At 40.4% G+C, this 24,960-nt stretch overlaps 2 protein-coding genes across 2 annotated transcripts; both read left to right on the forward strand.

Annotated features, from left to right (window-relative positions):
• The first annotated feature begins 1,314 nt into the window (after positions 1-1,314).
• LOC131684168 (FHF complex subunit HOOK interacting protein 2A-like) lies at positions 1,315-4,799 on the forward strand. The gene is made up of 6 exons (XM_058966811.1): positions 1,315-1,573; positions 1,950-2,804; positions 2,865-3,318; positions 3,380-3,510; positions 3,573-3,778; positions 3,835-4,799. Exons 1-6 carry the CDS (start codon positions 1,493-1,495, stop codon positions 4,538-4,540), a joined length of 2,433 nt encoding a protein of 810 aa, XP_058822794.1. The 5' UTR covers positions 1,315-1,492; the 3' UTR covers positions 4,541-4,799.
• A 10,296-nt stretch (positions 4,800-15,095) lies between these two features.
• LOC131684171 (threonine aspartase 1) lies at positions 15,096-16,866 on the forward strand. Its single transcript, XM_058966815.1, has 3 exons — positions 15,096-15,308; positions 15,370-16,307; positions 16,362-16,866. The coding sequence occupies exons 1-3, from the start codon at positions 15,281-15,283 to the stop codon at positions 16,443-16,445; spliced, it is 1,050 nt and encodes a 349-aa protein (XP_058822798.1). The 5' UTR covers positions 15,096-15,280; the 3' UTR covers positions 16,446-16,866.
• Positions 16,867-24,960: the final 8,094 nt, after the last annotated feature.

Genomic DNA, 24,960 nt, shown 5'->3' on the forward strand with positions numbered 1-24,960 from the left:
ATTATAATCACCTTCTTCATCTTCATAATCATCTTCATTCCAGTCACTTTCAAGAACCTCCTCCTCCGATACATCAGAAAATTGGGACGAATCTTCATTGATTAGAAATTGTGAATCAGAACCAGTTAGGGAAGTGTCCGAACCTAAACATAGATTGAATCATGAAAAATAAAAATGCACACCTTTATGGACAAATTAATACAGGTACTTGATTCATTTTCATATTCCATCGCCGGTAATTCAGTTTCCGCTGTCCTATTATTTCGAATGTCAGAATACAAATTCCTCAAAAATGTTTCACAATTATCGCGGTTCGCTCGTAACTTTCTATGATATGATCCACTTTTTTTATATTTCTTAATTGTATGGTTATCCATTATCGCCGTTAAGTCAGTAGATATTCAGAACGTCACCAATAACATTGACAAATATCCAGCACAGTAACTTTGCATGCAATGCCTGGTAGGTAAATGTAAATTTATTATAAGGATCACTTTGACAGTTGTCCAAAAAAAAAACTAAACAAAAAAACAAAAGAGGGATTCGAACATAAGACGACTGGCTTATGATATTAGAGCCTAACAATCTGTACCATCTGGCCAGGTAACTAAAGGGCTTAACATCATACTTATAATTAGATCAATTACCTCTATTAAACGCATATTGTAGCTTAAAGCAAAGGTTGTGTAAGGAAAGCTGAAGAAACCTTTCTAAAAACTGTAATGCAGCTGGTTGTTCAGTCTAATGTAAAGGGTTTATTAGAAGTGTTAGTATAAGCTATTCCGCATACAGTTCAGCCTAATTCAAATGGACGAATACTAGAGTTGAGATAGGCTGAATAAACTGTTGTTGGTTAAACAATTCAGCCAGGGTTTTATTCAGCTTATGTAACCTTTAATCAGCTTTTAATCAAGCGACTGGTCTCACAGTTCAGCTCCGAATGTTTGTTGGGTTATTTTCCATTCAAGCTGTCGTTATTTGACATTTGTTCTCGTACTCACTTTAGCAGGATGTCGTCTAGACTGTGTCAGTAAATGATGGTAGGTTTTTTACTCAATGTTGCCCAATGAGGCGCGGCGACTATTCTGTCGGTAACAATAACTATAATATCTATTGTTTTATTATTGTTTGTAGGGTAAATGCTATTGCAAAATTCTATCCGGGGATACCACGAGATTGAGTCAAAAGTACTGAATTTTAGGTAGTTTTTCGGTGGCGTGTAGGTTGTTTTATTTTTGCGTGTATATATGATGCATTGCAACCCTGAGCATAATTCTATTCATCTGCACCCACCACCCTGGTGAGTTTAGATGTGTGCGTTTGATATGCTAACTGAAAATGACAACATCTTTTGCGAAGCGGAGTGAAAATAAAAACATTCTCAATTCGTGGCATATTTTTTCACCCAGAATTTATTCATTTTTGGGCAAGTAAAATTATCGCAACTATGACCAATCGAGAGTGAACGGTGCAGCACAACCGGAATCGTTTAATGTTTCTCTGTCGGAGGTTTAACGAGGTCGACAAAATGCTGGGACGATTATCGGAAGTTTTGCAGAATGCTGCTGATGTGGTAAGTTTATTGACGAAATGAGGGACTAGGTAATATTTTTCTTTCAAGATGCGTCATTACAATCGGTACTCCGTACCAGGCCCTACACAGAGAAATGGTTGTAAAATTTGTGTGAAATTTAGTACGGTGAATGTTTACAAATTTAACATCCATGAAAATTGTGTTTTGTTTGAGTTACATAATAAATTACCTTGTCATGATTACAGGGTCCTATTTCGAAGGCCAAAATATTCCAATTTCTAAGATTACATATATGGCAGCTTATGTCCTAGAAATCGACGGCACTAAATTTTATCTGATGAGCTTTAAAGGAAATTTCTGCTGATATCTGTCATTTCCAAGTGGATTTCATAAAATATATTTTCCAAACTTCCAGCTTGCGCCGCCACCGACTGCTCTCCAGGACTTTGATTACCACTACAAACAGGTGAAGAATTTCTACGTTGCTGACAAGAACTTGCCAAAGATTCACGTAAATGACACCAACATTCCCGTTCACTTGGAGCAAATGCTTCAGATACTGATCCGTGAGGAGCAGCAACAGCTCGAAGCGACGGTAACACATAATAAGACTAATGACCAGCCTGCAACGGAAGATGAACAAGCCTCAAGCGGTGCAGCTACCGATTCGACAGTAAACCACAAATCCGAGTGCATGGAATTTGTGCTGAATAACCGTCCACTAGATGTACTGGTTGAACTTGCTGCAAATGATACTCCTCCTGGGGCACGGTTAGTCATATTGAACTGGATCCGAAGATTGTTGTCCTGCATGAAAAACCCTCCACTGGCTCATGCTAGTCTCTTTCAACCGGTACAGAAACTGGTTGAATTGTGTAGCGGAACTGTGGCCTCGCCGTACGAACGGGAGGAGATTCTGTTTCTAGAAACTGTGGCCGGACTAGTTCGAAAAGAGTATATTTTAGTCAATTTATTCCTTAAATCTCATCATCATTCCGCACAAATGTTGAGTAATTGGAAAGGCATTTCGGCTACTAAGCTACCAGTGAATAATCCACTATTCCAGAGCACAAAATTTGAGTACGACTCAAGACGGGTTTCGTTGATTAGGGAGGAGCAAACGAGTGAATCGGGTAGTAGCAATGATGAGGGCAATTCCGCTGCGGTCATGGTGGTACCAAATGAAGACATTTCGGAACTTAAATGCGACTGTGATGAAGAAGAACATTTTGTTCTATTTGATGCCATCGTTAGCTATTTGGACAGCGCAGTAAGTTTGGATTGTTTTGTTGATTATTTGTATATAGTTACATTGGACGAATAATTTCAGGATAGTACAATAATCGTTCGTGCGTGTGAAGGAATCGTCATTCTTGCATCGCTTCCAACACTGAACAAATCCTGTAAAGCTATCCAAAATAGTTTGAGCAGGTTTTGTGCAATGATGGCCGATCGTGTCGCTGCACATTGCCAACAGATCCCCGAGGATATGGATACTGGAGATATAGAGGATGCTAATGTATCCTGGGGGCTGATTCCGAGGGATAGTGAACAACCGCATTTTATCGGCCGCTACCAGCTGACCTCGTTTCTCTGCTGGTTGGATTACTGTGATTGTTTGATGCAGGAAAGTCCTGCGTTGGCGAAGGAGTTGGGTGAACTGATTAGGAATCAACTGTTGATCAACTATATAGAACCGGGACTGATGGGAAACTATGCCCCATTTATGTTGGTTCTATCGGCGAAGATCATCAAAAAGACGCAGTCGCGGGCACTGCTAGATGGTATAGAATAAGGCGATCCATATAATTTCTAACAAATTTCTTTAACAAAATATGATTTTAGAAATTGCTAACTGGTTAATTGGTGAGGGAGACATAACAGATATTAACGGAGCTGACTGTTTATTAACGATACTGATCGAGAACGCTCACGAAAATTCTGATCTTCTCCTGCAAACCTTGCAGTTCGTTGAAGTAACACAGATTGCACAGAGTGAGCTAATTTTTTAGCAAATCTAACTATTAATTATTTGCAGTCCTTGTTGGATAACCCTCATGAGAAAATCCTGCACGGAATGATATTTTTCTATATCAACAGTCGAGGATATGTTGATAACAACACTCTTACCATTCAGTCTTGGTCCGACGAAGAGGATAATCGCGAGCGCCGGAGAGGAAGCGCCGAAAATCCCATAAAGTCCCGCACGCTTGCTCCGCATAATATACTAAAAGTGATCAATCAGTAAGTATTCAAAACGTAATGCAGTTTCAAAGTACCTAATGGTCCTCTATTTTTAGCTTCCTCTTGCTTCTACCGCGTCACATTATGGACGAAGCAGCTGGCATTTGCTACGAGGAGTACATGCAGGACGCCAGTCGACACTACCAGACCTGGATTAACAAGACTCGCGGTTTCAACTGGCCCGTGGAAGCCATCTGGAGCGAATCCCCGAACGATTCGCCAGCAAAGGATCTGCCAATTCCAAGTTCAAAACCGAAAGCAAAAACTAAAACTGACTCCAGCGATGTGCAGTGCGGTGATAGCGGAATCTCGGAGGAAAGTTTCTACGAAGGTCCACTGCTTAAGCTGCTATTCTCTCACGTCAAGCATATGAGTACGCAAGCCTACGAGATGAACCTTGCCGTGATTGCAATCCTGTCCAAGCTAGCCCTGTTCCCGCATCCGTACTTACATGAAATCTTGCTGAGCCCGGAAATCCCGGTGGCACCTGGTGCTACTACGCTGTGGTCTGTAATGCAATTTCTTGCCCGGCAATTATTAACGGAGATTCCTCGGGTTGAGAATTTCCACGAGAAGATTGTCGAAACGGGGAAGCGACTGCTGTCGAATCCACCCCTCTGCGTGCACGCTGCCTCACAGGACCAGGAGGAGGAAGAGGATGAGATCCATGATCCCCTGTTCGAGTCGATTGTTGTGTTGGAAGAATTTTGCAAGGAACTGGCGGCAATTGCGTTCGTCAAGTATCACCATGCGACCGAGTGAATGGCAGCGTTAGGCGGCGAGGCCGATGTAATTGTGCATTATAAAAGAACAAAAATAGCGAAATTTTATTAAATATGATTTTATTTGCATCTTTAATCGTGTTAACCGCCTGTAGTATTTCATTAAGTTTCAGTGCAGTAAAAATTTAGCGTTTAAGCTTTAGTAGATTTAACTATTGCTGATTAATTGCATTCGCATTTGAACATATGGTTCTTAGGATGCAGGAAGGTGATACAAATACAAACATATTCTAGTCAAATTTTCTTTTTTTACTTACGTTTTTCATAGTTTTTTGGATAAATATTCCCCATCAGATGAGAAAATGAAAATAATATTAGAAATTGATTAGCTGGGAAATCCCTAGATCTTGGGTCGCCTATCTCCAATCTACTTCAACGCCCGATGCACGCACACTTTCCTCGATTGCACAAAGTCAGCGACTGCTGGGTCTACCCCGATGTCAACGACCTCTGGTTCTCTGCCGAACATATGTAATTTTAGCTAGTTTCTCTTCAGGCATTCGCGCTACATGACCCATTGTAGTTTGTCGTGTTTTATCTGGTTTTCGATGCCGGCATGTTTGTATTCAAGGTACAGCTCGTGATACACTGCTGGCCAATAAAATAGGTGTGAGATAAAAATACATGAAATTTTGAGTTTTCTCTTAAAAAAGTTTTTTTTCCAATATTTTATAGTTAGGCACAGTCGTAAATATGAAAAAAGAACACTTTATTTGTAAATTAATTGTTATGCTTTACAGGAACTCTCTCTTCCCCATGAAATCCAAAAAAGCACCTGGTCAATGAAATAGGTGTATTGTAATCCATTGCATTAAAAATTTTCAAATCCAATGATTTTAAGACTTTAATATTTTTGACAACTAGTAGCCTGTGTAACCTCCCTTATTCAACCAAATTTTATCCATTCGCCTTGACATTGAGTCATTCAAACGCTGATAAGTTTCCGTTGGTATAGTGTACCATTCCTTTTAAGCTGCTTCCTACAAACGATCCTTATTTCTGAAATTTTGACCGGATAACTTCTTTTTAAGTACATTCCGTAGATTTTCTACGGGATTAATGACAGGAGATTGGTAAGGTCCGAAATTATAGTCACTTTATTATCCCGAAATCATTCCTTTACATACTTCGATGTGTGTTTTCGATCAATATCTTGCTGAAACTGCCATATAAAGGCACGTTATCTTTGGCATATGACTGCATGACATCCTTTAGTATGTCCATTCTTTAGCCTTGTATTCGAATCTTGCCATTATAGTGGTGTTGCGAAAAATAGGACCTGCGCCATTCCACGAAATGTAGCCCCAAACCTCATTGTTCTCGCCTCCGTTCTCTACCATATTTTGCGTGTGTCGCAGATCAAACTTTTTGCACTTTGGACGTCTAACGTTTCGTTGTGCATCGGAGGAAAACAGGTTTATCTTTGATTCGTCCCTCCGAAGGATATGTCGCCATTATTTGATTCCTTCTGAACCAGGCTCATTAACGGTGTTGAAAAGTAAATTGTATATTTCTGCGAAGTCTTTTGCTTCGCAATAGTGGAACCTTTTTAGCAATTCTTACTGGAAGATTGGAGTTTTACAGCCTACGGCGAACTGTTCTCGGACTTACCACATTTCCAATTTGTGCTGTAATAGTCCTGGATGACGCGAATGGATCAGATTTCGCTAATAATGCAATACAATGGTCAGTTGCTGTAGATGTTTTCTTGGTTTTTTACGTGTTTCTTTTTTCAAAGGTTTTAACACAGACTAACAGACATAACACTCAAAAACAAAGCTTCGCCCGCTTTAACGGTCATTTTAAATATATTTGTAGTTGGGACTGTGGCCACATTCGAAATTATGGCGCCACTGACATGAACAAGCATATGGGGGATAGACCACTAGTGAAAAATTGTTCCCAAACCTGAGGGGCAACCCACCAGTAAATGAGTGATTGGGACTGTGAATAAAAGGTGGAGCTGGGAAAATTGTCGGATCGATGTTTTTTGAGGGAATTCCCTCATAGTGTTATGTCTGTTAGTCTGTGGTTTTAAGGCATTTGTAAAGAAGTTTTCGGAATGCCTAAGTGTATTCGCGATTTATTTGTACGTCTTATCTTCTTTAACAAAATTTCTTAGCAAAACTCGTTCCACTTGAGTACAATGAGATGCTCGACCCATTCTATAACAAATCTTTGACTTATTCAACATTTAAATACATTTATTAGCACGCAGAATACAAACTTTACCAAATTAAACATATAATGGTATTGAGTAAAATAATAACCAGTTAATATATTTCACACACCTATTATATTGACCACACAAAAAAGCCTGTGGCAGTCTTGTTTTACATTTTGACAAAGATTGCAAATATAATCAGCACCAACAACCCACTAGTAACTTGACAGATACCAAGGCTTGTGTGTGCGGTAGGTGTGATTGAGACTGCTGTAACTGGGTATGTGTAATTGAGAGAAAAACAAAATAATCTACCGTGCAGAGCCCATCCACCGATAGGCCTCCATTTACCGATCAATTTGACGGCGAAATAGTTTTGACTCGAATATTGCACGGAATTTAGAAATTATAAATAATGCGAACTATGGAAATAATACGTAGAACATCAATATAATATACACCTTCATTATTCATCTTTTCATATTTTTCCAAATAATTATATTTGAATGCTGTATTAAATCCGTTGCCATTTTACCGCTTTTTTCTTCTTAACTCAAAGTCAACTGTTAATAAAACTGTGTAAGGACAATATTTCTAAGTGAATTATATCGAAACCGAATGAACAAAGTCTGCAAGACATGTTTAAACCTAATTTGTCGGCAATAAAAAATTATAAACCTAGACTTTTCGGCACATGGATATCTATTACTTGTAGTGATCGGTGAATGGCACTCTTGAATTGTTGGGCTGTTCGGCTATTTTGCACTGTCTTCCAATTCATTTACAAAGTTGTGTATTTTTTCTTGATAGTTGATTAAATATTCTAGTTGAAAACGAAGATCGAATTGAAATGCCTTTTAACATTGTTTTTTAAAGAGCGTTGGATGTAGAAATCGCTGTTAATTGATCGGTAGATGGGTCTTGCACGGTATAACACGCCTATTTTATTGGCCAGCAGTGTACATGTGTCCGCTCCACTCTCCACTTTCTACTGTACGCCGAGTCTTGAACCAACAATGTTTCTATCAAACAAACGGAACACTTGATAGTCTGCATCCTTCAACCTCCATGTCTCATGGCCGTACAGATTAACAGGGAGTATCTGCGATTTGTATAGATCATGCTTTGGGAGTCCCCGTACCCTACGGGGCTTTAGTTGACAACACAACTCATAGAAAGTCCAAATTACAGCTGGATCTAGCGATTTGCATTGTTATCACGCGTTATTAATGTAACGAAATATATAAATTTGTCAGTTACTTCCAAGGCCGGCGGAAAGCGTGGGTAGTACTACCCACTCGAAAATAACCGAGTGGGTAATTAATTACCCAGTCGAAATTTTGAACCATTTCAAAAAAAATTGATGCGCAACGCGTGTATCTCGCACTACACACCTTTGAAAACATCAATGTACCACAATTCCATTTGCATAAACGATCGTGACTTAATGTGAATGTAATGTATGCATGTGCATTGCGAAAAGGGAAAAAATCCTTACTAATGGACCCCTCACCCTATGCTTTCTACCCACTCGGGCGTAAAGTGTTTCGCCGCCCCTGGACTTCGTACCGTACCTTTTCGATTTCCACATCGCAACCAACACCGTCTAGATAACCACGTTCTCTACCAGCTACGTGTACTTTGCATTGTCAGATTTTATAGTCAGATTATTCTTTCAGCCTTCCTTTTAAAAAGCACGAATGCCTCTTCCACAACTCTGCGGTCAACGTCAATGATGTCGATGCCGTCCGCGAAGCCAGAAGCATGGGAGATCTCATCATGGTGGTTCTGTAATCCGTTCCTCTGTACATCAACAATTAAGGGTATATGGAATCAAATATTGCCCGTTTCGTCATGTCGATAGACTTTCGTGCACATTTTGAAAGCAGCAAAATAAATGTTCTCACGTTAAACTGCACAGGGGGACAGCAAATAAACAAACCGAACATCTTATGCACAATCCTAGAGAGGGCGTTAAATGTTGTTTTTGTCAGCCATCGCAACAACCAAACTATGGTAAATGTGACAAAATTATTTTGCTGTGAGTCTATCTGGGGGTAAAATTCGCAATAGCTTCACAAGAAAAGATTCATTCGTAACCGAGCGCTCTTTCGTTACACACGCGAGTTGTTTGTTGTAACATTACCTTGAGTTTTGCGATATCGGTGAATGTGTTTATCCCAGCAAGGGCTGGAGTATAAACATTATAAACGTTAAATAATTTATCAAATTATTGTATCAGGCAGTACAGCGTAGTGCGGTGCTAAACAGTTTTCTTACCTGAAAGACGGCATTGTTTAGACGAGCTATATCAGCTCTCTACTGTGTGATGGTCACGTGGGTGACGGATAAAACAAACGAAGGATCAATTCACCTACCAGCTCGTCAGGAAACAACTGGTGAAGTGTTTCGTTTTTTTATTTTTCTTATCGATTTTTTTGTTTTTGATTTTATTTTATTTTGATTTAAGTTAAATAGTGCGGTCGAGCGTGTTGCTACCAACAAAATGGATCAAGGAGAAGGATCTCCCTCCAAAGATTAATCTTTTGGGGAAGAGGAACACTTATTTGATTCGAAGACAGAAGTTGTTACCTCCGACCTACCTTCCCCACTTCCCCCAATGTCTCACAGACCCCCCCCCCTCCCCGAGTCAAGGTTTACCAGAATGGATCCGCTGGTCCTTGGGTGGTATACTTTTGTCCCGAAAATAAACCGTTGAACAGCATAACTGCTGCGCGGGAGCTGATAAAACGTTACTCTTCAGTAACCGAGATTAAAATGGTACAGTCAGATAAACTGCGCGTAGTCGTTACTGACTTGAAACACGCCCATTATATCGTTAGCAATAGCCTCTTTACGATAGAGTATCGCGTCTACATTCCTTCTCGTGATGTGGAGATTGACGGTGTGGTAAGTGATGTGGGTCTAACTGTCGATGATTTGATGAATGATGGGGTTGGTCGCTTTAAGGACCTTAACCTTCAATCAGTTAAGATTTTGGAGTGCAAGCAATTGCACTCCAAAATCTTAACTTATTAACAAACTTATCTCCGAAAACCCATTCGCTCTCTTGCCAACTGACGATAACGCCTCTAATGACCCTTGCGAGGGGCATTCTTTGGTTCCGCTTGGAAACTCTAGGAAAAGATCTAATCCAAACTCACCTGAACTTCCTCGTAAGGGTCCTAGGTTGTCCCAAACAAGGATACAAAATTAAGATAATTCATCAACTGGAAGTGCTGCCACAAATCCGAAGATAATACCTCCTGATTTTGGGAAATTGAGATACAACCAGTAGTTCCCAGCACTCCCCGGGGCACCAAAAATCCTAAGTGCTCCCATTTTAAGGTCAGAAACTCAACCTAAAACGGGATTCCTTAAATTTTCTGACATTGTGGATTGGACATTCACAGCTTTCAACATTACCGATCCTCTGAAAAGCTTACTGGTTGCTATTCTATACCAACAGTAAGAACATTTTTAAAACAGTTGACTGGACAATGGCCCCTCCATGCAGCGATCGTATCTTTCGATGGCTAACTTATTAAACGGAATCATGGATCTGATCACTGTTTTATAGTGGAACTGCAGAAGTATCACCAAAATTGATTTATTAAAACACTTGCTAGATTACAATAATTGTGATACCTTTCCCCTATGTGAAACATGGCTAACTTCTAATATAAACCTTTTTAAAATTATCCGCGTGGATTAAGAAGACTCATATGGAGGGGTACTTTTGGGGATCAAAAAGTGCTACCCCTTCAATCGAATCAAGCTCCCTTCGACGCCAGGCATTGAAGTTGTCGCTTGTCAAACAACAATCAAAGGCAAAGATATTTGCATTGCTTCTATTTACATTCCTCCTAGGGACATGATGGGATATCGAAAATTCTCCAACGTGATTGAACACCTTTCTTCGCCTCGCCTGATATCTATACGACGATAATCGATCCTCGACAATTCAAGACCTTTGTGACAACTTCAATATGCCAATTCTGAACATAGGGGAATGATCCGGATTCCTAGACCACCAGCGCAAGCAAGTGCACTGGACATATCTCTATGCTCGACATCACTACGGTTAGATTGCAAGTGGAAGGTAATATCTGATCCCCACGGTAATGACCACCTGCCGGTTGTAATTGCAATCATCACTCGTTCGAGACCTTCGGAACCAATCAATGCTCCCTGTGACCTCACACGAAACATTGATTTGAAGAGCTGCTGAGATATCCAAAACTATCGATTCGACACAGGTACTTCCCCCGGAGGAAGAGTATAAGTTTTTGTCCAACTCGATTCTCGATACCGCGATTCAAACTCAGACGAAACGAGTACCCGACGTGAACACCTAAAAACGTCCTCCCAACCCGTGGTGGGAAAAAGAGTGCTCAGACGTGTACGCGCAGATGGCTGCTACGTATAAAGCCTTCGGGAATGACGGGTCAGTCGCTAGCGATCGACTGTACGCGATATTAGAAAAGCGAATGAAAAATTTAATGGAAGCCAAGAAACGCAGTTACTGGCGCCGGTTTGTCGACGGGTTAACAAGAGACACATCGATGAGCACTCTTTGGGACATGGCCCGACGTATGCGAAACCGAAACAGTACTAACGAGAGCGTGGAATATTCAAACCGTTGGATATTCGATTTCGCCAAGAAGGTTTGTCCGGATTCCACCCCGCCACAGAAAATCTACCGCGCCGCCTCGCCTCACAATACCACGAACGAAACACCGTTTTCGATGGTGGAGTTCTCACTTGCTCTCTTATCATGTAACAATAAAGCTCCAGGGCCAGACAGAACTTTTTACTAAACCTGTTGTCTGAAAAAAAAAATCAAAAACGATTTATCTACATCACGATTTAGCTACATGGGCTTTCCCCAGGGCTCATGTCTAAGCCCTCTTCTCTACAATTTTTACGTGAATGACATTAACGAATGTATTGTCAATTCCTGCACGCTAAGGCAGCTTGCAGATGACGGTGTGGTCTCTATTTCAGGTCCCAAGGCGGTCGATTTGCAAGGACCACTGCAAGATACCTTGGACAATTTGTCTGCTTGGGCTCTCCAGCTGGTTTCAACATTCAGGTTTCAACATTCAATTATCTCGGGGTCTGGTTCGACTCCATAGGTACCTGGGGATGTCTCGTTAGGTATCTGAAACAGAAGTGCCAACAAAGGATCAACTTTCTCTGTACAATAACCGGAACATGGTGGGGTGCCCACCCAGGAGACCTAATCAGGCTGTACCAAACAACGATATTATCAGTGATGGAGTACGGATGTTTCTGCTTTCGCTCCGTTGCAAGCATACATTTCGTCAAACTAGAGAGAATCCAGTATCGCTGTTTGCGTATTACCTTGGGTTGCATGCATTCCACCCACACGATGAGTTTAGAAGTGCTGGTGGGCGTCCTTCTACTAAAAAAATCTATTTTGGGACCTCTCGTATCGATTGCTCATTCGATGCGATATTTTGAACCCATTGATGATTGCAAATTGCGAAAGGCTTGTCGAGCTTAATTCTCAGACCCAATTCATGTCCTTGTACTTCGATTACATGGCACAGAACCCTTAGGTCTGGTAGCAATTTTTCACTAGTGGCCTATCCCCCATATGCTTGTTCATATGTCAGTGGCGTCATAATTTCAAATGTGACCACAGTCCCAACTACAAATATATTTAAAATGATCGTTAAAGCGGGTGAAGCTTTGTTTTCAAATGTTATGTCTGTTAGTCTGTGATTTTACTTTGAGTTATACTCGAAAATAAATGTTTGAAAAACAAATTTGTTCATTAACGCGCACGAAAGAAAATCGCAGAAGGATAAGCGAAGACCTCCAATTCTTCTGACATAAAAAAAGAGATTTCCATTGATTTCGCCTATTTGACGCACGTGTAAACAACTTTTTAAATCGTTAGATAAATCTTGTTTTTCTTATTGTATCCACATTACAAAGATTGTTAAAATTATGCAATGAGGCCTTTTGAATCAATTAATCCAAGTTTTTGCTTCAATCACAGATTTCTTGGAAACAAACAATACAGATAATAAAACTTGCAAGATTGATTCAGTAGATATTTTGATTGATTTAACCTAGGATTTAACCCAAAAATTCAGCTTAGTTCAATGAATTCCGGGATTTGAAGCAAACAAAATATTTAGATTAAAAATGAAAAAATCATTTGTTGAATCAAACATGGACAATTCTTTTGCGTGCAGAACACTATATATTTCCAAAGGTATATTGCGCACTTCCCACCAACCTGGACTCCCTATGGGCAGATCACTTGTGATGCAGCGAAATTAAATGCATTTATTTCCATCAAAATAGAAATTCATAATGTATTTTGCGTTGCGTGCAATGTTTTTGCGTTGCATGCAATGTTATTTGCGTTGCGTGTAAGACGTCAAAACCCTACAGAAAAAAACTAGCCCTACATTTAACAAAACGTCGAATAAAGTGGATCAGCGTAGGACGTTTGTTAAACAAACTTTTTTGCGGGGCAGTGCAAAGCTGATGCAAAAATGGAAATTAAATGCATTTTTTTTTTCAATTTGATGCAAATTTGTTATACATTCTTAGAGTGATCTGCCCCTAGTGGACTCCGCACTTTCAAAGTGCGAGTGATCTGAAAACTGCGAGCTGTCAAAACACATGTATTTCCAGTGATAGAGATGGTACTTTCATAGACAGACCAGTCGAACTAACCAGTCTATGAGAAGAATTTAATGAAAGAGTGGTAAGTTCGCAGTGCGGTTAGAATCCAGTTTTTAGTGCCACAAACAATATTCTTCTACTCAACATATTCGGGGAACATTATAAGTTTGTGAAAATTCGCTGAGAAAAGCTATTAACTAAAGAAGCAGCATGACTTCAAAACAAGTGGATTTTATCATAGCAACCCTGTTTGAATAACTGTATCTGCCATTGAGATATCTGATGTTTAAAATACGCACACTGAGATTTCGCATTTTTGTACTAGCGCCCTCCCCTTAAGCCATGAAGCGGGTCCTCCCAATTCGCAGTGCAAATTGATTTGTTTTCCTCCCAACTCAAACGTCAAAACGGCACAATACCAACGCAGCTGGATAAGTCTATACGGTGGGTGGCGAGTGGGTGGCAAGTCTAGTTTACACTTGTATAACGATGGAGCTATTCAAACAGGGTTGCTATGATTAATAATAAAATCCACATGTTTTGAAGTCATGCTGCTTCTTTAGTTAATAGCTTTTCTCAGCGAATTTTCACAAACTTATAATGTTCCACGAATGTGTTCTGTAGAAGAATGCACTTAGAATTATATAGTTTTCTCATGAATTGATTGATGAGGTGATTTTTTAAGAATTTATATTCTATGTTCACCGATTATCCATACTAATTTCCATATAAACTTTGAAATTTTCGGAGGGTCCGTCGACACAGCCGATCGGTACCAAAATTTGCACAACTACTAAGGGCAATAAAAGGAATCAGTAGAGTCTGGTGGAGCTAATAGTGAAAAATTAAACCGGTCTATTGGACATATTCGGTCTATCCACTCATTGAATGCTTACTAGAAATATATGCATGAAAATGCATAAAAATCACAGCAGAAGAAAAGAGACAGGAATAGAAAGTATGCAAACTATGCATATTTTTGTTTCTCAGTGTAGCTGGATACACATATGAAAAGAGCATATCGCAAATGAGAACATCTCTGCGTCTACTTTCTTTTTCGATTATTACGGCGTGATCCTAAAACTTTTCAACATTGTTTCTATAAATATCGAAAGACTTAAAAGTTAAGAGTTAAGGTTGTACAGAGAAAGGGTAAAAGTCGCAAACGAAAAAAGCAGCTTTTCTCCACGCCGTATGTCAGATCTTCATAAAAATCGATCAGCAGTACTGTAACAACATTCTTCATACGCTGATTGATTTTTATGAAGATCTGACATACGGTGTTGAAAAAAAACTGCTTTTTTCGTTTGCGAATTTTGGCATTCTCTGTCTAACCTTAAGGAGCAAACGTAAAAGCGGCCTATTTAGTACCGGAAGAGAAAGTAAACAAATAGGGTTCTCGATTGATTGACACCGGTGTAGTGGAGTGCACTGCTTTTGCACTTTCTAGCAGAAGTGTCAATGGAACATACCCAGTTTTCTGCACTTCTGCTAGAAAGTGCAAAAACGGTGCAGTTTCAGTGCACTCCACTACACCGGTGTCAATCAATCGAAAATCCTAAAAGAGAGGCTCTCATTTGCGATATGCCTTTTTCACATGTTTATCTAGATAGGGATTTAGATTTAGCGGTGGGGATGCCCTAAGCGCAAAAAAATTTGTATAAATGGCAGCTCTGCATCTCTTGCACTTCACATCAGAGATGTCAAATTTTAGTCAACAAGCACAATATATTTTGTAAACTTTGCCTAATAAAAATAAATTTGCATAGAAGTGCAGTGCTTAATTCTAAATATTAGTTATTAAAGTTATAAAGATCTTCCTCTCCGTATGTTTGTATCTTCGTATCAATTGGACTATTTAAGATCAGTTTTAAGCTGGAAGACGGAATGCCTGGATTTGTTGCTGTTCATACAGGTGAGATATTAATCTATGGTACGTAAAAAAGCAGTACTGATCTTAATCGATTTTATGATAGGCGCTGGTAACTGCATTGACGAAACGTTGTACAAAAATGTCTGCAAAGAGGCATGCATTCAAGGGGTTAATGCGTTACAAAACGGGGGAAGCGCGTTAGATGCATGTGAACTAGCAATCATGACTTTGGAAAACTCTTGTGCAACGAATGCGGGTCTTGGATCGAATTTGACCTGGGACAGACGGGTAGAATGCGACGCTTGTATCATGGATGGAGGAAGTCTTCAGTTTGGAGCTTGTACGAATGTATCCGACGTTAAGAATCCAATCAGTTTAGCTAGACATATATGTGAAAAACAATCAAACCTACTGAGCTTCGGAAGGATACCGCCAATGGTGCTTTCAGGCAAAGGTGCTTCGGCTTACGCGAAAGAGATTGGATTGCGCATTGTTCCTATGGAGCATATGATTTCTGTTAAGGCGGCCAAAAGCTATGATCATTACAGGAAAAGCATAACAAAGTACGAAGAAATGAATCAATTGAAACTATCACCTTTAGATACGGTAGGAGCCGTTTGTGTCGACGCTGAGGGCTCTATAGTATCTGGGTGTAGTTCCGGAGGATTGCTACTGAAAGTGAGCGGAAGAATTGGGCAAGCGGCAACGTATGGGGCTGGTTGTTGGGCCATGATAGACGAATCTAATTGCATGTCTGCTGCTACCTGCACTACCGGAAATGGAGAATATCTAATGAAAACTCTTTTTGCCAAAGAGCTAGTAGAAGACTTGATAAATTGCAACTGCCCGATAACCTCACAGCACCAAACATACCAGAAAAAGTTGCTCAATTCTCCGTTTTTGGCAAAGCAAACCGAAATCCATGCTGGGTCGTTATCGATAATCTACAACACTGCCAGTAATGATGGTGATCTATTGTGGGCCCACACAACGAATTCAATGTGTTTGGGATTTCAATCAACTAAACAGAAGAAACCCAAGGTAAACAAGACATCCATCTTTATTGTCTTTTATTAATTAGTATTATTCTTGCAGTTTGTTCTATCAAAGCTCCCGCCGAATCTTTCTTGTGGAACTAAAACTATTGTGAGTGGGCATCATTTCAAACTATCTTATTGACTGCCAATAAGCACACGTTTTTACTAGCTGGGTACGAGACTCGCCTCAACCTGAATGGGATTTACTAAGTTTCTCGTATTTCGCAAAGCCTAGCGGACGTCTGGCATCCGACGGCTGATAGCTCTCGTGATATCTCTGCTACGAACTTGATCACTGAGATTCCTGTTGCCCTATTGTACGAACCGACAGCAACATTAATCACTGAGTCACGATTTAGCTCCGGGACGAAGAGTGAATGACTGGAGAGACTTGAACATATCAGTTGGAGTCGTTACGGAAGTTTGACAGCAAAGTCAGATGTTGAGGACTGTAGCTTTAAAGCTGTAATTTTATAATTGTAAGTTTCATTTGCTTGTACAATATAATGAAAAAAAGCTTACATCAAATTGCTAGATTTTCTTCAGACTGCATTTCAATAAATTTGGCACTTTATCATGCTTTTTCCTAACTGATGTTTTTCTGGTTTATCTGTCACATTTACTATTTTGCGACAACCCAACTCGGTTCCATAAAAAACGTTTGTTTAAAGCAACTAACCTGGGTTAGTGTTTAGGTTCTGAATCGAAAACGACATTAGTATGTAGTAGCGCAGCCGAGCCGCTAAATCCCATTGATAATAATACAACTCATAGCGGAAACTGTTACTATTTAACAAAATTCCTACCCAATGAGTCAGAAGAAAATATCGCTACATATGTACAATCGCGAATCAACTGTAATCGTAATGAAATCCAGTGTCTTAAGCTTGTTCGCCAGTTTCAGAATCGACCACGTTCTTTCATCTCATTTAAATTAAACGTCCAGGCAGGAACAGGAAATTACATCAGCAAATTTCTGGCCAAAGGGTGTGGCAGTTGGTCCTTTAGTAGAACGCAATGCTACACCGAACTTATTGCAACCCAGTACCCGACAAATAACGCGACGCAAGCCGAGTTCGTCCCAGACCACATTCGATTATCGGTGCATCACGGCCAATTCGACAACCTTACCCCCGCACCCCAAAGCTACGTTCGAGAATGCCCCCAGCACATTATTTCCCAACATCTCGATCAGCATCAACATCAGTTCTGGCAACTCTAGTTTAAATATTTACTATCAGAACGTTGGTGGCATGAATAGTACCATCTCTGAGTATCTCCTGGATTACTCAGACTGTGAGTACGATATGTCCGTATAAACAGAAACATGGCTGAACGTAGTAATACGTTATACAAACAGATTTTCGAAAGTTCATATTCTGTGTTTGAGCAGGATAGAAACGAACAAAACAGCAGTAAAAAGAGTGATGGTGGAGTGCTTATAGCATTGCGTTCAAAATTCAAAGCACGTTTGGTGTCCCTTTCTAACGATGCCAGCGTTGAGCAACTTTGGATCGCTCACACGCTCAGTGGCGTAGTAAGAAAATTTATAGGAGAGGAGAGGGCGATATGATTTTTTTTCTATATATACATACAATATATGTATGTACGTATGTATATATGTTTTTTAGAGAGCAAAAAATCCTCAAAAATAACCTGAGCAGTAAAAACATGTACAAAAACCAACAACCCGACCCGCTAATACAACTACTCTTACATGGAATCTGATACCTCCCCGGCATTACATTACGGCATTGCTTCAGGAAGATTTTTTTTAAGTGAACAGCACACACTCCTATCTTTTAGTAGAGTTACAGAACCCATACTCGACACACTACCAGTTTTCGACCATCCACACAACTTGGCAATTTCTGTATGGTAGTAGGACAGCTAGCTGTGAGTCTAGAATTTGTGCTCTTCCCCTACGAGGACAATTTGAGCGGCAAATTTGAGACTGTCTAATTTACTGAGCCCTTCGGTTCCATTGTGCCATTTAATACTACTTCCTCGTTGAGCTTCCGACTTATTCGCGAACTACTCGGTCTAGTCCCCGACGATGGATCTGCTTCGACGAATATTTCCCCGGCAAGAGAAGTTCGAAAGTGAGCCAACCAGCCAGGTGCCGAGGTCAGTTCGGCGATTCCGGTGGAGTAGGGCGTCCGGTTTGATGGAGCCCCGGCGCGACTGGTGGTGTCTCGTCGCGGTCTACTCAGTCTAGTTCCCGGCGGTGAATCTAACTGTGCACTGAAGGAGAGTTCCCCGGCGAAAGAAGTTGTCCCAATACCGATTCTTCTTTGGTTTTCGCTATATATCTATCGAAAAAATCAGTGGGGTGCTGTGGTCGGTCTGGCGATTCCGGTTCGCTGGTGTTTCGACGACTCATATTCGGTGCTCTTCTTCAGTCTACTCGACTAGTCCTCGGTGGTTGATCTAGCTTATTTCTGCGGAGAGTTCTTTGGTGGTGATTGCTTTCCCGAAACCGTTGCCGCTGTAAGACGGCCATGACCTACATCATAACTCTATTGGCTGCGTTCCACGTCCTTACGTGGCTCGTCATACTGTAGGCTACATTATCCGGTTTGATGTCATGTCCTCTTTTAAGTAGATCCCTGTACGTCGCTTCAAACCTCGGACATTCGAAGACCACATGCTCCGGTGTCTCCTCGACGTTCTCACACTCCGGGCACAATCGTGACGTTGCGTACCCGAACCGATGAAAATATTACCCTGAAGCAGCCGGGGTCCAACATCAGCTGTTTCAGGTGAAAGGTGATCTCTCCGTGCTTTCTATCAACCCAGGTCGACAGGTTTGGGATGAGCCGGTAGGTCCACTTTCCTTACTCCGTATTGTCTCATTCCTGCTGCCACGTCACCATCGAATCGATTCTCATCATATTCCTCACGTTTCTGGTGTTTCATTAATTGTAGCACTTGATATCCTCCGCCAGGGTGATGCAGATGGGGATCATCTCGGCTATAACGTAGGGGAGACCGGGGCTGGTTGGCCGAGTTTTGCTTTCGGAATTTCTGTACTCATTCTGGTTAGACTTTTTGAAAACCGGTTTGCGCTATCATGAAGATACAACCCTTGAGCACATATGTAATTTTTTTAATTCATGAAATAAATCAGGGAAAAAGTTTACCAATGCGGAAAGAAAAATCGGCCAACCAACCCCAGGGCTGGGGTAGGTTGGCCGAGTTTGGTAAAATAAGTTAAACACGTCAAATGTATCAGTGGAAAACTTTTAATTAAAAAAAATCGTTTTTTCGTATATAGGTAAGGAAAATAAAATCCACTCTTTACTTTTTATTCTTTTTATACTTTTTGGACTTAGCAGCTTTAGGGAACTTTTTACCACCTCTCGCTGATTTTTTACTGCTTTTATTGGGGAATCGGTCAAAATTTGAGACGATTGGCGTTTACGAACTTGCCACTTCTTCGAATCAGATCGTGCACTCGCCTTGGGAAGTCTTCAGAGAGGCTTGATGTCTTCAGAGAGGCTTATATCTGCAGCAGATTCTATGCTAATGGACGAGTTTTGCTCGGGGTTGGGTCGATCTGTGACAAATCCTGCCAGAAACTCCTCAGGAGGAAAAAAATCAGGATTGAAGGGGCCCACGGAAAAGATTCTGAAACCAGCTTGGCATTCAATTCATAAAATATCGGAATCAACTTTTTTATAAACAATTGTCGACTTTTAATGATTCGAATCTCTTATTTCCATTTGGTAATTATTTCAAAGTGTTTTTATTACATATTTCTCGTGAATATTTTTCCTTATAATCATCAATATTTGCATAATATAAAATTTTGCTTTGAAAAAGGTTGAAATTTTACAAATATCAAAGTGCACATTACCCTACACTAAATTTACAACTCGGCCAACCAGCCCCGCACAGAACTCGGCCAACCTACCCCAACCTATATTAAAGGGCCTACTAGCCAAATGGGAAGATTGCCAGTAATGGAGGGACCAAAGAGTCTTCTCCAGATTGCGGACCGGGCACACCAAGACATTTCATGCACACACGGTATACAACGTTCCCCCGCCCACCTGCTGTACCTACGGGTTCCGGAAAACGGTAGAGCACATCCTTATCAACTACCTCGAGTACCAAGACCTCAGGACAAGACTCGATCTCCCCCTGTCCATCCGAGAGGCACTCTTAAATGACTCGGTCAGGGAGGAGATCATGATTTGTTTCGTGAAGGACGCCGGCCTCTACGATAACATTTAACATGGACACAGCCTGCGAACATCAAGCACGACCAGCCAGGAATCTGCCACTGCGGGCTCCTCGCCACACCCACCCGGGTGATGGGAGGGTTCACCGCGACCTACCGGGACACCTACAACGGCGCAACTCCCAGCGCACCTAACCGCCCAATATGAATAACCACCAAACCAATCAATATTACCCGCGAGCCCTTTGCCACACCCGAAAAGGGTTATGGAAGGGTTCACCGCACACACCCTCCCCCCGCAGAAAAAACACAATAAGAGAAATAACCAATGAAATATAATTTATTAGTTTTTAAGTCCTCTGTATCTACCTCATACGGGTTAATGACCGTCAGGTTAAAACCCAAATAAACAATTCCAATGCATTAGGCTCACTTTAGAAAACTGATTTATAATTAACACAGTTAAACCAGATTAATTGTATAGCAGGTTGATGCATGACGGGATTTTTACCACAGACTAACAGACATAACACTATGAGGGAATTCCCTCAAAAAACATCGATCCGACCATTTTCCCAGAACACTAGCTCCACCTTTTATTCGCGGTCACAAACACTCATTTACTGGTGGGTTACCCCTCAGGTTTGGGAGCAAGTTTTCACTAGTGGTCTATCCCCATATACTTGTTCATATGTCAGTGGCGCCATTATTTCAAATGTGGCCACAGTCCAAACTACAAATATATTTAAAATGACCGTTAAAGCGGGCGAAGCTTTGTTTTTAAGTGTTATGTCTGTTAGTCTGTGTTTTTACATCCACATTACAACTGGTTTAGGGTGGATGCTCCTATAGTTGAGGTGTACCAATTAGGGAATCGCATTTTTTTTAATTCTCAAAGGTCCCCCCCTCTCATATTGTGACAAATGTCAAAGTAAGCTCAGATGCCAAATTTCACATCATTTGGATAATTCTAGACTCCCGCCCCCGTCGCTTGAAATTTTTGAAATTGGTACTTTGGGAAAATATGGAGGAAAAATATATTAAATGCTATAACTTTTGAAGTAGCAACACAGACTAACAGACATAACACTATGAGGAGATTCCCTCAAAAAACATAGATCCGACAATTTTCCCAGAACACTAGCTCCACCTTTTATTCACAGTCCCAAACACTCATTTACTGGTGGGTTACTCCTCAGGTTTGGGAACAATTTTTCACTAGTGGTCTATCCCCCATATGCTTGTTTCTATGTCAGTGGCGCCATAGTTTCAAATGTGGCCACAGTCCCAACTACAAATATATTTGAAATGATCGTTAAAGCGGACGAAGTTTTGTTTTTGAGTGTTATGTCTGTTAGTCTGTGGTAGCAATTAGAAAACTACAATTTATACCTCTTCTGAAAGATAATAATCTTAGTATTTGAATGGAGATATTTCTGTTTCTAGAAAAATACGGGAAAGTGGGGGTACTGGGTCATTTTTGGCTCCAAAATCCCCTATTTTTAATAATTTTTCTGCTCCATTATGCAAATCATACATATTTTGCAGTTTTTCTAATGTGAAAAAATCTCAGAAATCGAACGGAACCTTTTCGATCTTTGTTCGAATACGAGAAGTTAGGGTTATAGGGCTTTTTGTCATTAATATTAAATTTTATCATTTTCTCGTGCATATATCTCTATTATTCATCAATCAATTTTCATAAAATGTACCTTGTTGAACGTGGAAAATTTTTAGGAATTCAACAAAAATATATTCGTTAGCTATAAAATTCATAAACATCAATTTTTTGACATTAACTCTATAAATCACATTTTTTCATTAAAAGACCTAATACCTCAACTGCCCCTTTTTTCCAGCGTGGAAACTTTTCTCATGTGATCCCCAAGCATATTTTACACTAAAAGTAGCAAATTAAATAAGAATTTTGTTGTTAAATGGAGTTAATATGTGCAATTTTATGATAAACATGTGAAATCGAGACTATTATATGTCAGATAATTTGATGGTTCTGAATTTTACCAGTAACGAATCTATTTTTATTTTGTTCCTAAGAATTTTCCACGTTCAACAAGATACAATTTATTAAAATTGAGTGATGAATAATAGAGTTATACGCTCGCGAAAATGATAAAATTTATTATGAATGACAAAAGGCCCTATAACCGCAACTTCTCGTATTCGGACAAAGGTCGAAAATGTTCCGTTCGATTTCTGAGATTTTTTTATATTAGAAAAACTGCAAAATATGTATGATTTACATCACGGAGCAGAAATTTTTTTTAAAATAGGGGAATTTTGGGGCCAAAATGACCCAGTACCCCGCTTTCCCGTATTTTGCCTGATACGGAAATATTTACATTCTAATACTAAGGTTAATTTCTTTAAAAAGAGGTATAAATTGTAATTTTCTGATTGCTACTTCAAAAGTTATAGCATTTAATATATTTTCCCTCCATATTTTCCCATACACACAGAAAAAAAATGTTGGTGAAAATAAGAGTTTTTCACTCTTAGCAAAAAAGAACCAACGCATACTCTTCGAATCAGATCGTGCACTCGCCTTGGGAAGTCTTCAGAGAGGCTTGATGTCTTCAGAGAGGCTTATATCTGCAGCAGATTCTATGCTAATGGACGAGTTTTGCTCGGGGTTGGGTCGATCTGTGACAAATCCTGCCAGAAACTCCTCAGGAGGAAAAAAATCAGGATTGAAGGGGCCCACGGAAAAGATTCTGAAACCAGCTTGGCATTCAATTCATAAAATATCGGAATCAACTTTTTTATAAACAATTGTCGACTTTTAATGATTCGAATCTCTTATTTCCATTTGGTAATTATTTCAAAGTGTTTTTATTACATATTTCTCGTGAATATTTTTCCTTATAATCATCAATATTTGCATAATATAAAATTTTGCTTTGAAAAAGGTTGAAATTTTACAAATATCAAAGTGCACATTACCCTACACTAAATTTACAACTCGGCCAACCAGCCCCGCACAGAACTCGGCCAACCTACCCCAACCTTTATTAAAGGGCCTACTATCCAAATGGGAAGATTGCCAGTAATGGAGGGACCAAAGAGTCTTCTCCAGATTGCGGACCGGGCACACCAAGACATTTCATGCACACACGGTATACAACGTTCCCCCGCCCACCTGCTGTACCTACGGGTTCCGGAAAACGGTAGAGCACATCCTTATCAACTGCCTCGAGTACCAAGACCTCAGGACAAGACTCGATCTCCCCCTGTCCATCCGAGAGGTACTCTTAAATGACTCGGTCAGGGAGGAGATCATGATTTGTTTCGTGAAGGACGCCGGCCTCTACGATAACATTTAACATGGACACAGCCTGCGAACATCAAGCACGACCAGCCAGGAATCTGCCACTGCGGGCTCCTCGCCACACCCACCCGGGTGATGGGAGGGTTCACCGCGGCCTACCGGGACACCTACAACGGCGCAACTCCCAGCGCTCCTAACCGCCCAATATGAATAACCACCAAACCAATCAATATTACCCGCGAGCCCCTTGCCACACCCGAAAAGGGTTATGGAAGGGTTCACCGCACACACCCTCCCCCCGCAGAAAAAACACAATAAGAGAAATAACCAATGAAATGTAATTTATTAGTTTTTAAGTCCTCTGTATCTACCTCATACGGGTTAATGACCGTCAGGTTAAAACCCAAATAAACAATTCCAATGCATTAGGCTCACTTTAGAAAACTCTGATTTATAATTAACACAGTTAAACCAGATTAATTGTATAGCAGGTTGATGCATGACGGGATTTTTACCACAGACTAACAGACATAACACTATGAGGGAATTCCCTCAAAAAACATCGATCCGACCATTTTCCCAGAACACTAGCTCCACCTTTTATTCGCGGTCACAAACACTTATTTACTGGTGGGTTACCCCTCAGGTTTGGGAGCAAGTTTTCACTAGTGGTCTATCCCCCATATACTTGTTCATATGTCAGTGGCGCCATTATTTCAAATGTGGCCACAGTCCCAACTACAAATATATTTAAAATGACCGTTAAAGCGGGCGAAGCTTTGTTTTTAAGTGTTATGTCTGTTAGTCTGTGTTTTTACATCCATATTACAACTGGTTTAGGGTGGATGCTCCTATAGTTGAGGTGTACCAATTAGGGCATCGCATTTTTTTAATTCTCAAAGGTCCCCCCCTCTCATATTGTGACAAATGTCAAAGTAAGCTCAGATGCCAAATTTCACATCATTTGGACAATTCTAGACTCCAGCCCACGTCGCTTGAAATTTTTGAAATTGGTACTTTGGGAAAATATGGAGGAAAAATATATTAAATGCTATAACTTTTGAAGTAGCAACACAGATTAACAGACATAACACTATGAGGAGATTCCCTCAAAAACCATAGATCCGACAATTTTCCCAGAACACTAGCTCCACCTTTTATTCACGGTCCCAAACACTCATTTAC

Source organism: Topomyia yanbarensis, chromosome 2 (assembly GCF_030247195.1).
Source record: "Topomyia yanbarensis strain Yona2022 chromosome 2, ASM3024719v1, whole genome shotgun sequence".
Taxonomy (NCBI): Eukaryota; Metazoa; Arthropoda; class Insecta; order Diptera; family Culicidae; genus Topomyia; species Topomyia yanbarensis.